Consider the following 17,830-nt stretch of genomic DNA (forward strand, 5'->3'; position numbering starts at 1 on the left):
CAGCCTCGCACACCACACTGCCCAATCTGCTCCCAGGCTGCCTGATTTTCCATTAAAACATTTACAGTAGCAATACAGGTATGAAATCAAACTCCCGGCCAACAGGATATCACAGGCAGTTCCTGCTAAGTTGGGCAGTGCTAAGCTTTCCCTGCACCACTGTTGCTAGCATTTTCTGAAATGAAAAGTTACCACTCGGCTGAATGTTGTTCTGCAGCTGTCACTTTTCAACAGAGAGGCCATATTCAGTTTCAGCAATGCTGAGTTCCTTAGTCGCGTGCACGGTATTTCCATGAAACTATTCCCTTTTGCTTTTCCTCTCTGAGCATAAGAGGGAGGGCTCAGGTTGCTTCTTCCCAAGTAGGACTAATCTTAGTTTCTAGAGTGCCTGTCACACCATATAACCCGCACCTGTATTTTTCACCCACTTTTCACCCCCTTCCAGTAGAACCACACACTGCCCTTTTAAAGACAAAGAAATCAGCACAGCTCACATATGTGACAAAAGAATTAAAGACATATTTTATTAGGCATTCAAAGCACCACCAAGGTGGCAAAGAATTGAAGACTCCCAGCCGGACAGCACGGTTCTGGGAAACACACTTAGAGCAAATCAGAAATAATAACTCTTTGGTAGGGATGCTCTGGGGCCACATCCAGCCCAGAGCTGTGCGCTACAAGCAAACGCAGCGTTGTATGGCTGGGGAGTGAATCACACGTTCATCTCATGGTGCAAGGAGAAGCAGCTTCTGCTGGTGTGAAGAGGGCTGGATCCTGTGACAACTCTGTTCTCCATAGCATTTTAAAATTACTTTGCTTGAGGTCTGTTGCAACTTTATAGCACAAGGCTCTACACACCTTGGAGGTAGTCTGTTTCCAGCTCTAGGAAAGGAGTGGCTAAGTCTTGGGAGGGGAAAGAAAGCTCTTTCTTTTTCTTTTTTTTACTTTTGACTTGGCTCTTCCCAATTTCGCTAGGGCCACATGTCTACGTGGAGGTGAGTTTCCATCACTGAAAGTGGAAATACATACTAACAGGCAGGACAGAGCCAGGCCTGGATCACAGAAATCACTTGCGATGCCTTCTCAAGGAAGGAAAGGCAGACAGGAGCCAAAGTTGGTAGTTACAACACAAAGGAGGCAAGAAGTCACGAGAACGAGCCCTACCCTGGCATTGGGAAAAGCTATCGCCCCAAGAGGGCGAGGCAGCAAGCGTTCACATACACCTGAGGCAGATAACAGACCTCCTAGGTATGACCAAGTGTAAACTCTGCCTGCTTTGCAACAGCCACTAACATATGGGATCCTTCAGCTAGGAAGTAACATTTCTGGGGCTCCACCTCTTTGGCTGCAGCTGGCACAAAAGTGACAAGAGGCACGGGCAAATCCTTTGGACATATGGCGACACTATGGCTTCACAGCATGGAGAAGGGTGGTGGTGATTCTGCCTGCCCCTGTCACTCAGTGCTGGTGCAGAATGGAATTCTATTTGAAAAAGAGCAGCAGCCGAAAGCTCAGACTCTAAATCCATGTACCTGAATCCTCGCAGAGTACTGAAGGGAAATCTGAGCACTGCAGCTCCCCCATTGGGAATGATTGTCAAGTGAAGGGTTTGGGGTGGAGTGTGGGGGCAGCTCTCTCAGGACAGGACAGGGCAAAATGTGGGGGAAAGAGGAATGCAGGGCTTGGGCGAGCAGCAGCTTGGGCAGTCAGATCTCCTCTTCCCCACCCGCTTCCTCCTCCTCCTCCTCACACATGCGAGAAAGCATGGCTCTTGCACAGGGGCTTATCCTTTTTAGAGTAGAATGTCTTTCCTTCCAAGTTGATCTGGCAGATCTGTGGGGGGAAGGAAGGGAGGAAGGACTCAGTGAGGCAAGCATCAGTTCCACGCTCACAGGCCCACCACCCACTTCAGCTCATCCACAGGGACAAAAGAGGAAGGGCAAAGCCACAGGAATCACCCAATGCACCGCTGCCCAGCTTCACCCCCCAACAGTCGTTGCCCTGCTAGACCTAAGGCATTGCCAGTCAGCAGGAGGCACCCGAGAGTGCTTGCCACAAAGGCAAGCAAGGACGAAAGGTTAAACCAGACAGCTCCACCCCCAGGGAAAGAGCCAAGCTCAGAAGCCTCATCTGACAAGCTTCCTGCTAGCAAATTGCTGCCCCTGCCTGCCAGCGATGTCCCTCTATCACGGAATGCTCCTGGAGCAAAGGCTGGAAAGGGTTGGTTAGACCAGTGGAGGGTGGTGGAAAGAGGTGCTCACCGCACAGACGAAGCAAGTGTCATGCCAGCTGAAGCCCAGCGCCTCCAGGAATCGATCGCCAGCGTCTATCTTGAAGTCACAGCCACGGCATTTGGTTCCAAACATCTTCTCATAGTCTTGAGGCAGGGAGAGAAGGGGGAGGAGAGATTAGGCCAAGGTGTTCAGAATCTGGAGGCCGAGCTAGGAAGAAGAGCGCCGCTGCTTACATGAGCCATTGCCACAGCACCACCCGTCCCACTCACCCGCCTGGCAAAGGGAGGCTGCTTTGATTTCAGCACCATGTTCAAAGAGCAGCTAGGATCAAAGGCACTTGCCTTAACACCAAGCCTGTCTGTATATCAACTGGCAAGGTGTCCTGTCCTCCCCAGCCCTACCTGGAGATGCCAGGAATTGAACCAGGGACCTTTCGCATTTAAAGCACGCACTCTACCACAGAGCTACAGACTGGGTTGCTAGAGTCTGGATCACTGCCCCAGTGATCTCAGCTACCAGCGCCTTCCCCCTCTGATCCAGTGTTCTCTGCTCCTGCTCTAGGTTCCCTTCTGTTTCTGTAGCTCTGCTTCTGTCCCACAAGCCTGTCCTCTCCCCAGTATTTGCTTTTCTCTGATCAGAGCCCTTCCTGAGCTAAGCAACAGACGCTCTGATGCTGCCCTGGAGCCTGTTGGGCTGGCTGGAAGACCAAAGACTCCGTGAAGAGATGGCAGACAACCGTCCCAGCCATGTCAAGCAAGGCTGCACATGCTGTTAAGAGCCCTGCACACCCCACCCGGCTTATGATGAAAGGCAGCTGTTCTTTCATCTGGGAGAATTCCAGATTCTTTCACAGCATCAGATAATGTGGGGGTGGAGAGGGAAGCCACTCCATTTGTTAAGCCTTTCTCCCCCTAGAAACCTCCTCCCAATGGAATATTCCAAGAGAAGGCTGTGTTTATCAGGACTGGAATGAAAGGAAAAGAACAACACTTCCCAGCATGCTTTGCTGCATGCTTACGTGATGCAGGTACTACTCTACTGATCTCCATAGCAACCTGGCAGAACGGGCGCTGCCCGGCAACCATTACCAAGGGGCAGCCAGACCAGGGTCAGAGGAGGACGCCATTGCAAGTGTTTTGTTGCCCAAGCTCTCCCTGCCACTGAAGGTCAGTACTAGGAACTGTTTCTGTGGGGCATCCCCCCACCCCTTCCAAGGAAGGCTGCTTTGGGGCTGGCTGCTCCCATTCCAGGGGGAGCTTGGGACATCCCATATGCTTCCAATTTTACAAATCCAGAATGTTAATTAAAGGCTATCTAAAAGACTTCTAAGAAAGACCCACTACTTTGTGGGTACCACAGCCAAGTATTATCCATACCTCTCTCACAGTAGGGCTGCCCTTCTTCCATGTAGAAGGCACGATTGCGAATGGGCATTTTGCAGGCAGCACAGATAAAGCAATGTACGTGCCAGGTCATCTTGAGGGCATGCATAATTTCCTAAAGAAGCACAAGAACGCGAGTCACTCCACTGTAGGGCTGCCCTTTGCCAACAATGCAGGGTATTTAGACAGCACACTACATAGGCAGTACTGAACTTTCCACATGCCAGCCATACATTATTTCAACCATCCCAACAACCTGGTAGGGGAGGCTAGGATTTAGCCTCCACAGATTTGGGGGGTGGGGTGAAGATGGCCGGAATACAGAGCAGGTTGCTCTAGCCTGCCAAGTGAGTTCATGACTAATATGAGATTTGAAACAGAGTTCCAGCTCGTGCTCATTGCTGTGCTATGTTTGCTCTCTGGAGCAGTCCAGAGTCTGGGAGTCCCCAGCCTCAAATATAGTAGCAAGACAAGTCTATCAGGTTTGTACTATATGGCAAGAGCAGGCGTGGGGAACTTTTTTGGCTCAGTTGTCTGGATCCTTACCTGTCCACACCTCCAAGGGTTAGCTGTGGCAGGTGAGTAGGACAACACACCTGTCAAAGTCCCTTGAGCAGCATTTCCCAAGCACCTAGCAGCTAGCTGGTTGTCTGCCACTTGGGAGTTGCAGTTCGGGAACCCGCAGGGCTGATAAAACTGCTTTGTGCAGAGACCAGCCCCACACATGGGGGACCCACAAGCATGGTTGGGGAGAAATGGCCCCACAGGCCAGGCAGAGGTCCCCCACCCCTGCTTTGAAGCTTCAGCCCTTGAGTTAACATAAGGAACTAGAGAGGATCACCCCTGAATGGAAAGGGCTAACAGCAATGGCTGGCTCATTCTAAGCAAGGGAAATCTCAACATCAGGGATGTGGGACCTGCGACTCTCTAGAGGTTGCCTGACTCCAACTCCCATCAGCTTCAGCCAACACAGCCAATAGTGAAGGATGATGGGAGTCGGAGATCAGAACCACTTGGAGTGCACAGATTCCTCAGCATGCTTGAGAGTAGGCCTGTTTCCCCGAAGGCTGCGCTCCAACCGAACTCACCCCTGTGATCTTCTTCTTGCACTTGGCACAGTTGGGGGCATAGCGTATGTCGTAGCACTTGGGGCAGAAGATGGAGCCCTTCTCCTCAAAAAACCCGCCCTCGTCCAGCACCTTCCTGCACTGCGAGCAAGTGAACTCCTCAGGGTGGTAGTAGCGTCCCAGGGCCACCAGGTAGCGCCCTCTAGTGGAAAAACAAAAAGAGGAAGGGTTAGCTTTGAGGTGGGTGATGAGCCTGGCCTCTTGCCTATTGGGGGAAAGGACAGGCGACCAGGGTCTTTCCCCTTCCATTGCCAGAAGACAATTCTACCTGTTGTTATGAAGCATAAGTCTAAGGTACATGGAAGGGAACACTTCCAAGGGCTGGTTTGCACAGCGGCGTAACATGGGGGACGGTTGCCCAGGGTGCAAAATTTCAGCACCCAGTGCTGCCTCAATACAACTTTGCACATCTGTTGCTGCACTCTGTTGAAAACAGATTTTCCATGCAAACCAGGAAGTGACCTCTCCAGACAACGGAACAACTCTTCTTTTCTTATTTCTGCGGCTGCAAACTCCTGGGTGATGCGGATGCCATTAGGCAGCTGAATGTGTGTGTGTCCTGCGTCCATTTTCCTTCCTCCACACAGCCCTGGGCACTGGCAACTCATGCTATGCCACTGGGTCCGCACATTATGATTGCAGCATGCCAACAACAAGCAAGGGACTCGCATTTGCAAACAAGCCACTGCAAGTATAGGCACCGAACTTCCAGGTCACCTCTGCACACAATATCCATCGGTGGAATCAGTGCACCCATCCAGCAAGCGAGGTGCAGATGTACACGTGTACAAACCACTTCCGAGATTTTGGGGCGGGGGGGGGGGAGAGAATGATCCCTCCGCACTGCTGCAACTCTCACCTGATTATCTTGTTGCACTGGTAGCAGATGGGTGTTTTGTCGGCACTCTCAGGGGCTTGCTGCGCAGCCTGCACAATGGAGTTGCGGTTCTGCATCGGCGTTGGCGTAGCCGGCTGGCTGTGCTTGCTCAGGACCGTGCTGGTTTTATCTGGGGCATACCGCTCAGCAAAGGAAGGATCCACAGCCCAGGGTGGGCGGCTGGCCGGGCCGGAGACAGGTGCAGGCTTCGGAGCAGCAGAGCCTGGAAGAGTTACACACAAGGCAATGGCACTTTATCTCTCAACAGCAACCCACTTAATATCTGAAGCTTGCATGACATATGCATTGGCACTGTGTCTAGGGTCTGAGCAATTCACTGGGAATAATCTCTGCCCTTCGACTTGTGTGGACAGACCCTCCTTCCCAAAGGAAGGCCACTGCTCATTTTCAGGCACACACGCATTCAAAAATTTAAAGCCAACACAGCTTCACAGTGAGAAGCTACAACAGGTTTTTCTGTAGAAACTGTGGAAGATACCAGGTGCCAGTAGGCAAAGCTTTCCCCAGCAAGCACCCCTGCCCAGAGGTTTCATCGCATGCACAGCGCTCCCAGCTTACCATATCCAGGCTCCACTTTCAAGGCTGGCGCAGAAGACAGATCCGGTATGGAGACCTGGCTACAGAATAACCAATTAGTTCCAGGCAACCTGGGCCCATTACCCAACCCACTCCAGCAGAGGCTGCTACCATGGCCCAGGTCTGGCAAGTCATTGTAGTGGGGATAGCTGTTTTTAATATTTTCACAGACCTCAAGGGGCTCACTGGAAGAATGAAGTTGGGGGACACACAAGAGCATCACGGGAGCAGATTGTGTGCAGTCAAAATATGCCCATACCCACAGTGTAGCAGTGACCCCTACTGGCTGGTGGTTTTGCTGCCCAGAGTGACCAGCATTAAGAAGAAACAGGTCCTATTATGCTAAGCCCAGGCTACAAAGCCTGTTGCTGAGGATGCGAGGACAAGCCAACACAAAAGACATTTATGTGCAAAGGGAGCATTCATCTTCCCTTCTATAAGGAGGAGTTCAAACAAGTCCTGGAGGAGGAGGAGGAGGACATGCATCATCCTGCCCTCTCAAGCACAATGACCGCAGCCACCACCTGCATGGATGGAGGATAAAGAACAAAGACTCCTGAGGCCTGGTTTGCTCTCCTAAAAAAAAAAGTAGGACACCAGAGCAGGTTCTGCACAGGAGCACCAAAAGCATTCCTGTTAACTGTACAGTATAGCCAGGTCAGAGGCAGATGGAAAACGGAAGGCAGGATTTATTTAAGGAAGTGTTCCTTTCCTTGTGCACAGCAAGTGCCTGCTTTCCTGGCACTCCTGGGGCAGTTCCTATGATCCCAAACTGGGCAATGGTGTGAGGACAAGCACTGTGATAATATCAGCACGAAGGAACAGCACAGCCTTTCAAAGCCTCCCAGCCCCAGGCTGCAGGGCAGGTCTGCATAAGAGGAACAGGCCTTAGCTCAGGGGTACAATATCTGCTTTGCAGGCAGCAAGCTCCCAGGCTCAGCTAACCAGCATCTGCAGGCAAGGGGCAGAAAAGATTCCCTGTCTGAAACTCCTGGAGAGTTGCTGCCAGTCGGCAAAGATAATACTGAGCTCAATAGACCAAGAGTTTGGCCTCAGTATAAGGCAGCTGAGATAGCTCAGTCAGTACAGCATGAGACTCTTAAGCCTGGGGTCATGGGTTGGAGCCCCACGTCGGGCAGAAAAATCTCAGGGTCGTGGACATTGGGCAAAATATCCCTGCATTGCAAAGGGTCGGACTAGGTGAGCCTCGTGGCCCCTTCCAACTCTACAATTCTATAATCAGCTTCCTGTGGCGGGACAGGTGATGCCGCAGAAAAAGGACACGAGGTGTTATCAACCACGAAATGCACTTGTGGCCAGGGAGTAACAGTGACAGCAATTCGCCTGTTTTGCAATCGGACACACAGCTCAGCACTAGTAGCTGGCATCCGCAGAAACCTGAGGGGCTGTGTGCTCATCTCTTGGCATAAGATTCACACAAGACAGCAAACTAGAAAGACATGCTGTTCCCTCTCACACATACACCAAATTCCACCACCTGTTCCAATGCGAGTCCAGAGTTTTGTGCTGTCAGAGGCCTGCCCCAACTTTGCTGGAAGGCACGGAAAGGCCAAGGTGCCCCAATCAGCTCCTTAGCCGTCTTGTGCTGCCTGCTAAATCACTTCCTTAAAGCTTCAGGTAGAAGCTATTCCACATGTTTAACCCCAACCCTACCTTCTTGCAGTAAACATTTTGCTTCCCATTCTTTCCTCTGAAGGTTACCATGAAGGTCCTCTTCTCTACAAGACCCTTTTAAATATTTCAAAGGGTTTATGTGGTGTGTCGGGGGGTGCGGTGTAGACAACGTCATATTAGAGGCATGAAGCACACCCACAGACAGGTCGCCTCACATAGGGCTCCAACAAATGACACCTCAACTTGGTCCCAGGGAGAGAGCCTATTGCCCCAAGGCCATCTAGCTCAGGGCAACAGGTCCGTGCTACTGGCCCCACATATTCAAGGCTCTTCACTTGGGAGAGAGCCCTATGGCTTCAAGATGAACCATCAGAAGAAGTGTGGGCTTCAGAATAACTTCCAAGGTCACATGACTCAAGAATGAGATCCATGGCAGGGGAAGAGTGTGAAGATCAGAGGGGGAACTTGTGATGTGGCAGGAACAGCAGCCCAGCTGTGTAGGCAGTCATTTGAGGAGACTCAAACACTCCTAGCCAAGAGCAAGAAACTACAGTCTGTTCAGGAGTAGAAGCCTATGTACAAGGAAGGAGGCGTGGAGGAGAATGGGAGATGTGGGGGGTTTGGGGAGCTGCAAATAAAGGAGAAGGGTGTCTTGAGCTGTTCCAAGGGCAAGCTTGAAAATGGAAGAGAAATAAAGCCTGCCCTTGTTGAACCCCTTCCTTCCCCCTTCTGAGGTCCCCTTGGGCAACCAGCTAGAAGAAGATACCAAGAAGGGGCACAGGCTACACATATTCCCCCACACCACCTCCTTCCTGTACATAGGAAGCAGCTATCTTGTTGGGAAAGGCTAGACTAGGCTCTCTCTTCTCATCATGCTCATTTTCTAAGTGTCTGATACAAGGGTAGCAGGGAGAATATTCTAACCTGAGATTCTCCACCTGCAATGAGAAAGGATACAGCTCATCAAGAGCTGCACTATGTGATTATCCCAGACAGGAGCAAACGGATTCTGCACACAAGGCTTGTTGCAGACTAAAGAGTGTGTGTGTGTGTGTGTGTGTGTTCATTAATTCCATTGTGCATGTTACATCTCATCCAACCTATCCAAGGACTTTTCCTAAGGTGCAATCAACAGAAGAAGAAAAAGAGTATAGTAAATTACTATAACAGCTGTTTCAGTGCATCATGCAGGCAGAGGTGGTGAGATCCTGGCAGTCTCCTGTCTCACCACCCTGGTCCTTGCCTGCTATCCTGGGATGTGGGTCGGGGATGAGAAGTTCACAATCCCCCATATTTATCCCAAGGAATTAAAAGTTGTGAGAAAAGGAGAGAGAACTCAGTGCTGGCCTGCCAGTCGGGCTCCTGCTCCCAGAGGAAAACCAGGGCACAAAAGCACCCCAAAGTCATTGGTGGTCAGAGGCACTGCATCTTTGCTCAGCTTCCCAAACAACCTTACAGAGGACAGCTGGGTTTATGCTCAGCTGGAAAACAAGTCGTCCCTCTAAGAAAGAACACAGCCTCCCTACTTCAGGTGTGCATAGATTAAAAAGGAAAGAAAGAAAGACAGGAGCCAGTTACGAGAATAGGAGCATTTATTTTACTACAAAATGAAAGGTAGTAAAGCCAGCCTCCAACTAGATCGCAAACTCCTGCCTGGGCATCAGCTCCAGGCAGCTCCGGGGGTGGGTGGATTACAGCACCATACAGATATAGCAGCTGAATTAGTGTCATGCCTGCAGTCAAAACAATGATTACACACACTTTCTAGAGAAAGGGGCACACAGCATTTCCTCCACCGAGCAACAGGACATGCCTGCTGTGGAAGCAGGTTACCTGAAGAGCCAGAAGTCCCATCCCCTAGGGTTTTTTCCCCAAGCCCAACACAAGCAGCCATATTAAGTGTTGTCCAAATCAGAGAGCCTTTGGAAAAACTGAGGTATAATGGAGTTAATCAAGTGCAAGGAGGACAAGTCTAATAACCATTGAGGGGTTGGGGAAGAGAAGGAATCCCTCTATCACAGCGTTACGGGTGGGCAAGTTCTGCAAGCCTTCATGACCCGTATCAGGCATCTAGAAGAGGAATGCTTGCCATTTCCTCAAAGTGGTAGCCACAACCAGCCACTCATAGAACAATGATGGGGAAAGGACCAGGGGCTAAGGGCATATGCATTCACCATTCACTGGCAAAATAAAATGGAGAGGCCTGTTAGGAGAAGAAGTTTTATGGGTTGAGAAACAGCACTCAACAGTGGACAAAGGAGGGAAGGGGAAGATCAGCCACTACCAAGAACAGTGTTTTTAAATAATCCCATGCAGGGTTGAAAAGGAGCCCTTCCAGATATGAATGTCAGGAAATGACTTCCCTCTCTCTGAAATGCTCGGCCAGGAAGAAGAGCATTGGCAGCTCATTCAATGCGGCAGGTCCCAAAGGAAAGAGGTCTCAGTGCAATGCCATATTGCATTGGGTAGAACCTTCCCCCCGCCTCCTTGGTTCAGTATGAAGGCCAGAAAGGAGCAAACGTCTCTTCAGTCAGGGAAGAGAAAACACAGTTCAGAAACGGCTTCCTGGTAGTACCAGAGCATCTTGCTTAGAGTTGGGGGAGTCAAGCCTCCTGCCCAACAACATGAACCCTCTTCCATCCCCTCCACAGCTGGAGGTGTGACATGAAGCTCAAAGAGAAGCAGCCACCAATGTGGAAGACTCCTGACTTTTCACAGGTTCCCCCCTGCTCAAGTCGTTCCCCAACACAGTTCAGTTGCTACGTTTCCAGGAGTTGCTGTGGATTTCTAGTGGGGTTTTTTGGGGGGGAGGGAGGGGGGTTGTTTTGCTTTTTTAAAGTTTTGTTCAACCAGTTAGAAGGAGACAGACAGAAACACGCCCTTCCCATTCACATCGGCATGCAATAGAGAAGAGCGGAGTCGAGAAGAGAAAGGCCGGCCCATCGCAGGCAGCCTAGGAGAGCACGTTCAGAGAGGTAGCCGATCGCTGGTGGTGCCAGTCGCGCAGGCGAGTGTAACGGGGGCTCTGAAGCTCCGAGACAAACTTTTCTCTGGGAGGGGAGAAAGAGAAAGAGAAAGAGACACAAGGAAGAGATGGGAGGAGAAAGCAGAGACCGAGAAGGAGAAAACCAGAAGGGCATACCAGGCATGGACTGCTCTGCAGCACAAGGTCAAGGGAACCAAGGTGGGAAGAAGGCTTTCATCCCCTCTGCCCTGGACAGATAGGAATGGGACAGTGGTCCTGGGCATCCGCCAAAGCTTAGGAGCGGGTCTGGACTCTGCACTTTTAGCTCCCAGCCCCTGGCACTTTGGGAGAGGGGAGAAGTTAGGTAGAAACCCACTGACTCTGCTGGCCCTATCAAAGGGACCTTCTTACCTGGCTTTCCTAACATGCTCATCATCCGGGTCTTGCACTGGCAGCGGGAAAAGGAGAAAGAGAATATCATGGTCTGAGCCAGTCAAGCTGTTTTAGTTTTCTGAGAAGAGAAGTGGAATTTTTTTTGGGTTTTGGAGGGGGGTGGGGTGGGCAGGGAGAGACTAGGCACAAAATAAGAACATTCCCTGGAGGATACAGGGCCTGGGCATCAACAATAATGAGAGGGAAGCAGAATGAGGTGCCTGCAGAGCTCTTTGCAGAGCAGAGATAGACTGAATGAGGTCAGCAGAGCATCACAAGTGGAAGAGAGAGAGAGAGAGGATCCTCCTGGGACTTGCTGTAGGACAATCTGCCAGCAGAGCCCTCCCAAACTGGCCCAGGTCCAGAATTGCTTGTGGAAGGTGGCCAGAGCTGTCCCAAAACAAGCTCAGGTGCCTCTGCAACCTTTGCCGGTGGCACCAAATGCCTCGTGACTCCCTGCCGCTTCCCAGGCTGGAGCCAGCCAGCCAGCCAGCTCTCAACAACATCCCCAACCTGGAGTGGCTCCCCCTGGGAGGGAGGCACTTACTGAATTCCGTGCCTGTCAAATGGGCCAGGATACGGAAGGAACGGGACTGGGTCGTGCCCGTCCGCGGTCGCCAGTCCTCTGTGTCCTCAATGAGCCTCTTTTTGCTGGAGTCATTGGGGAGGAAGGCCGGCAGGCTTGCCAGCCGCAGAGAATGCCTACGAATAGACAAGGGCACTCAGCCAGGGCTGCACTGAGATGAGCATCTGCCAGGCATGCATGACACACACAAACACAAGAAACTGCATCAAGCGGCCGGGGGGGGGGGGGGGAGAGAGATAAACCACCATGAGGCACAAATCAGAACATGGCCATAGTTTCATAATTCTGAAGATCACAAGTAACCTGCCCTGCAGACACACTGAACGGATCCTGAAGCCCCTTCTGTTCCCTCTCCCCCATCTAGGCCAATTAATTATCCAGGCCTGAGGTAGCTCTGCTGGTAGAGCATGAGACTCTTAATCTCAAGGTCGTGGGTTCGAGCCCCACATTGGGCAAAAGATTCCAGCATCTCAGGGCGATGGACTAGATGACCCTTGTGGTCCCTTACAACTCTACAATTCTATGATTTGAATTGTCTGGATAGTTAAAACCACACACGAGATAGCATTTGGATGAGGACGATGTATGCCTGCTGCAAAAAGCCCGTGCATTTATGAGAAGCACCAAGTCCACAATAAATGGCTTCATGGAAGTGTTCCCTTCCAGAAGGGGCCTTGGCTCTGTGTGAGATCCTTAAACCTGAAGCCTCCCATGTCAGGCTGCAGCAAGGCCCCCAGTTCCTCAGCACTGCTCTGGTGAAAATCTCAAAGGAGATTTTTCACCGATGAAAAATGTGAATCCTTATTGAGGGAAGCCCTGTTACTGCTTCTAGTGCTACTCCAACTTCACCAAAGGGATATTCACACGCTATAACGGGACGACAGCAGCAGCAGCACACAACATACGAAGGACACAACAACATCTGTCCGAAAGTTTCTACCCTCCCCTCCACTCCCCCACATCTCCCAGGTCTTACTGGTCCTCCAGGTAGTAATCTCCATAATCAGGTGGGGGGTTGCTCTGGGGTGGAGCCTTCACCTCAGGGGGGTGAGCGCTAACCCTGAAGCCACGAAAAGTGAGAGAATAAGAGAAAAGATTGGACAGGTCAGCTGAGACGTGCCACCCTAGTACACAACAGCACAAATAAAAGGCCACATCTCCTGAGGAAACAGCCAGCGCGCCACTGGAGGTAACAGCAGCTTGACTGTGCAGTGGAAAACACACACACACACACACACACACACACACACACACACTGCTCCCTGCCAGTTTTAGCACCACTTCCTTTCCCTTATCTACGTCAGGCAGTTACTGCTACAGTTGTCAGCACAGCCTGAAGAGTCACAGCAGGCCATCCCACTCCCTTGGAAGCATCAGGAAGCTTCCCTGAAGCCAAACTGCCAACATTTAAAGCCTCAGGGCAGCCACCATGCCCCCAACTGGCCGTTTCACCTCAGATTAGCCCCCAGGCCTGGTTCACATGACACGCTTAGCCAAACCATGGTTTAGTGCGTATGTGAGGCCTCCTGGAAAGAATATGTTGGACTCTTTGGTTTTTTGCTGCTGCATCATACTGAGTTAAGCCATCATTTGGTTTAGCATATTGTCTGAAGCTAGCGGTCTCCAGACTAATCGCAAGCTGTAACCAAGGTTTGTTGTGTGGGTTACACTTCGTGGTTTGTCCAAGAGAGAGCTGAACTATGAGCATAGGCTTAATTAACACACTATGCCAAAGTGTGGCTTGGCTCAGCAGCAAAACAACCAGGAAGGACCAAAGGGGTTGTGATGTCCTCTCCCAGAGTCCACACAGTCAGGCTAAGCCATGATTTAGCTTAGCATGACATGGGATCCAGGCCACCGAGTCATTCAGACAGGCTCCAACACAAACCCAACAAGTAAAGAGGACACAAATGATGTTGCCCCACATATTGTAAGAAAAGGGATCTCCACGTCCCAAGTCCCACACTAAAGTTGTCTGTTCTCCACCTTCCCCAACCCCCAAACATGTCCCTCAAGTGTCTCTTTTTATGAGGGATATAACCCGCCATAACCACACACTCCTGTGGGACGGTAGGATAGGGGGTAGAAAAGTCAGTGAAGCAAAAAAACAAACAAACAAAACTGGCAAGGAATGACGAGGGTTTTTAGGTGTTGAAAAGGAATTATGTTTAGGTCATGCATGTTAGCAGTAATACAGTTTAAAGTTACAGAACAGGCAAAGGCTTACTGACTTGTCAGGGTTCTGCACCTGCAAGAGAGAGAGAGAGAGAGAGAGAGGGATACAGAGAGAAAGAGAGAGAAAAGGGAAAAGAGCAAAAAGACAGTCAGGAAAGTGAAGGACATGTTAGAACCATTAGACAAAGTTTTTTTAAAAAACATGCTTCCCTTCCTACCTCGTGTGGGTGAATAGAGCCCAGATTCCATGCACAGCTAACCTAACTGGGTCATGGATCCTCAACTTTTTGGACCCACTTTGAACACCCAAACACGCATTTGTGGACCCATTTAATATTTCACCATATATTTGTATGGTGGTAGTGCTCCTGTTATGACCCACCTTGGATCAGGTCACGGCCCCCTAGCAGGTCCTGGCCCACCAGTTGAAGTCCGGTGCTCTAGGTCATAGGATCAGGAATGCAGGAATATGAAAGAAATGAGCAGCAGCACCATTTCTGGCAGCATGTAGACTACGCTCACCATGGTCCCACAACTGGTCTCATCTAAGGCACCTGATTGGCAGGGGACCCCGCACAGGCCAATGAGAGACACAGGGGTGGTCAGAGGTGTACAGGACCGCATCTAGCACAGATGTAAGCTTTTCTGTCCCCACCAACAAAGGTGCCAGGGACACGTCAATGCACCAAACGAGAAAGGAATCACCTCAAAAGCAGCACCATCCAAAGCCTAGAGTTTCAGGACACAATTTGCATGCAGCCAGGCACTGTTACAATCATTTCAGGATGTTTCATGGGAGGTGATTAATAAACAAAATAAACAGAATTCATTTAGGGCTGCATTTCTAGACATGGGAAGATAGCAGTCAGAAGATGCCAGTTTCGGGCTTGAAAAAATGAAATAGTCACGACCCAAGTATAGATTAATCGGTATACAATTTCACCCAAGTCATTTCCTTAATAAACTGGAAATCTGGATTTACCATAGTGCTGCTCCCTTCCAAAGGATGCCTGAGAACAGCTACACTGGTATGGGAATTTTACGCTGGGATGAGCAGAATTGGAAACTCAGCCAAAAGCCTTGATGTCAGCTACTCAGTATTTTATCTGGGGTGGACAGCTTTATGCATAATTTATTTTAGTAATTTTAAGTTTGTATATCATATTATTGTGCCCAGTGCTGAGACCTTATGGTGCAGGGCAGGTAAGAAATCTTATAAATGAAGATACTGGATCTGGGACCTAGTAAATGATAGACAGTTTGGAGAATAACTGTAGCTTAGATTGCCAGGGAGGCGGTGAGGATGGAAAGTTACATTGGGATCCATAAGCGACATTCATTCCTGCCATAGTGAGTCAGCCACACAAGAAACCACAAGCAGATAGCACCATACCTATAGATACAGATCACTCGCCATAGCACAATGCTGCTCAGACCAAAGAATCTAGCGATTCCTTTGTGTTGGTGAGTCAAGAGAACTACTGGCTGGGCTTCCTGGGATGCAGCCCCATGCTCCTGAATGCCGCCTACGATAGCATTATTATTATTCTTTGCCCAGGAGGTAAGATTGCAGGACTCGAAAGAAGTGAAAGATGAGGAAATGCAGGCTGCTAAACGGTCTGGCTTTTTCAATTAGGCATTCCGGAATGAACAATACACAAGAGACCTGCCAGATCTAGGCATCATAATATGAGCTCCAGCCACCAGGGGTCACTGCAACACTAGATGTCTTAAATTCTAGCACAGATTCTGGTACAGAGGGGGGGAAAGGGCCGCCCACACCCAGCCATTGCCCACCCATAAAAAGGCCACACAGGCAGAGCCCGACATGCACAGTGCGGGCAGACAGGCGAGTGTGTGGGCAGAACAGCACAGAACTCCACAGTGAGGCCACTCAACTCCCCCCCCCCAACTCCCCAGGGTGTCTAAATAGCACAGCGACATACCCATTGTGCTGTGTGGTGCAGACGGACGCAGAGGGAGTGTATGGCACCGATTTCGTCACCAGCCCGGGCTGGGAGTTTGGAGCAGAGCTGACTCCAAAGGGCCGGGCCGTTTTGTTGAGGGCAGAGCTGGGAGTGAAGTTATATTTCGGGCGCTCGGAGGAAGGGAGCGCATCCTGAGCGGAAGACAAAACACACAGACGCCCAAGCTGGCACAGCAGGCAGCATGCAAGTGCACCCCCCCGCTGCCAGGCCACCATGCCAGAGGCCACCATGCCCCAGCTGGAAGCCAGGCCAGATTCTGGCCACAAGGGCATTCCTCAAGTCCCAGGGCAATAACCACAGCCAGCCAGCCAGCCAGCCGCATTCCTGGCTGGCAGTAGCCAAGACACAAGCAAACACGCCCTGTATGTGCCCAATTGCCTACTGCCAGCCGACTTTATTGAGCACCCTATGTGGGCAAATGTGGTCGCTCTAGAACTGACCCCGGGATGAGCCTTGGAGAGCGGGTGAGGCAGTTCAGCGTGGGCACGTGTCGCAGCAAAACTAAACCATGCATATCCATTTCTAAACCCTCCATCTCATTCCCTGCCTCCTCCAACCACAAGGGAAACTGAGGAGGGATACGCCCAAGCAGAGAGGGAAACTAGAAGACAGCCCTGGCCGCAATCTTGGAGAAGCTGTTTCCCTCCACAGCCTGACTGCCTGGAAGTCCCCTCACCCCCGCCCAGCACTTCTTTTGCGAGGCAAGGCCTCAGACTCCAGGATAAACATTCATACAGGGCAGACTATAACAGGGAACATGGAAGCAAGGGCAGCAATTGGCTCTATTTGCTGCTGCAGCCCAGTTAAGGCAGGCAGCTCCCAGTTCATCCTCCAGCTGACCTCTGATGATCACAAACAAATTCAATACTGTGGTGGCCATTTCGAGTTTCTGGCTTCTGAAGGTTTATGGGTGCAATCAAGAGGAGTTCCATTGAACAGCAAGAAAATAAACTGCCATAGATTTGGAGGCAGCAGTGAGCTCTTTTAGTGCCAGCACACCAAGGTTCAGGCTACGGTGCCTGGTTAGCTCCAAGACTGAGCTGCCAAGGGGGGAAGATTCCACCAAAACCAGGTGTAAAAAGGAAGACGATAGCAACGGATACATACAAAAGTTGCTTGCTTGGAAACTTCAAATAATCAAAATGCCAAGGAGTTGCAAGCTGCACATCACTTATTTGAGGGCATGGTGAATGCAATAAGAAAAGAGCTCTCTGAAAGTCTTATAAGCACATGGCAGACATAGCCATAGAGTTTGGCCCACAGATGTAGCACAATCGGTGTAGCTCAAACAGACCCCCGGAGAAGGGCTGTGCAGCCTAAAACCCATTGATATTTGTTATTATCCTGAGTTTCAGAATGGATTCTTCACACCCCACTACAGTCTCATTTATTTATTATGGCTTTTACATCAAGCATCTAACTCAAGGAGTGTCAAACAAGCTAGGGCATTTGTGTTTCCTCAGCTATCCCACAGCTCCCCTAGACTAGTGGCCGAACTGGTGCCCAGCAAGGTCTGTGAGAGAACAGACCCACCACGGAGGAAGTGGAGGAAGACGTACCTTCTGAGGCTTGCCGAGGAGATTCTGGACTCTGCAAGAGAAAAGCTGCCGTTAACGAGAAGAAAGGCACTGCCTGGCAGGGACTCTCCTGGGGCAGCAATAACAGGCAAGAGGGGGGCAGCTGGTGCTTTAGACTTGCAGCAACAGAGCTGCACTTCACAGCAGAGAATGTGCTCAGAGAGCAGGGCCACAGCAACATGAGGAAAGCAGCCTGCTACCTTTCACACCATGAGGGAAGATAGTGGTGACAGCTCAGCCATGGAAGATCTGGTG

The 17,830-nt window shown here is 50.7% G+C and overlaps 1 protein-coding gene across 4 annotated transcripts in view; it reads right to left on the reverse strand.

Annotated features, from left to right (window-relative positions):
* Positions 1–499: 499 nt before the first annotated feature.
* Positions 500–17,830, reverse strand: part of PDLIM7 (PDZ and LIM domain 7) — a 41,266-nt gene continuing 23,935 nt past the window's right edge. For 2 of the 4 annotated variants that reach the window (XM_083428995.1, XM_083428996.1), the window contains exons 4-14: positions 17,558–17,588; positions 14,067–14,083; positions 12,812–12,895; positions 11,797–11,951; positions 11,229–11,265; positions 6,200–6,258; positions 5,603–5,843; positions 4,705–4,885; positions 3,611–3,731; positions 2,262–2,377; positions 500–1,833 (exon numbers count right to left, since the gene is read on the reverse strand). In XM_083428995.1, coding sequence (XP_083285121.1) covers positions 1,747–1,833; positions 2,262–2,377; positions 3,611–3,731; positions 4,705–4,885; positions 5,603–5,843; positions 6,200–6,258; positions 11,229–11,265; positions 11,797–11,951; positions 12,812–12,895; positions 14,067–14,083; positions 17,558–17,588 — 1,129 coding nt within the window. In that variant the 3' untranslated portion in view covers positions 500–1,746. Of the gene's footprint in view, positions 1,834–2,261; positions 2,378–3,610; positions 3,732–4,704; positions 4,886–5,602; positions 5,844–6,199; positions 6,259–11,228; positions 11,266–11,796; positions 11,952–12,811; positions 12,896–14,066; positions 14,084–15,956; positions 16,130–17,557; positions 17,589–17,830 lie in introns of all 4 variants that reach the window. The other 2 variants (XM_083428997.1, XM_083428998.1) reach the window with 2 other exon arrangements.

This window comes from Podarcis tiliguerta (assembly GCF_965153285.1).
Source record: "Podarcis tiliguerta genome assembly, chromosome: 2".
Classification (NCBI taxonomy): Eukaryota; Metazoa; Chordata; class Lepidosauria; order Squamata; family Lacertidae; genus Podarcis; species Podarcis tiliguerta.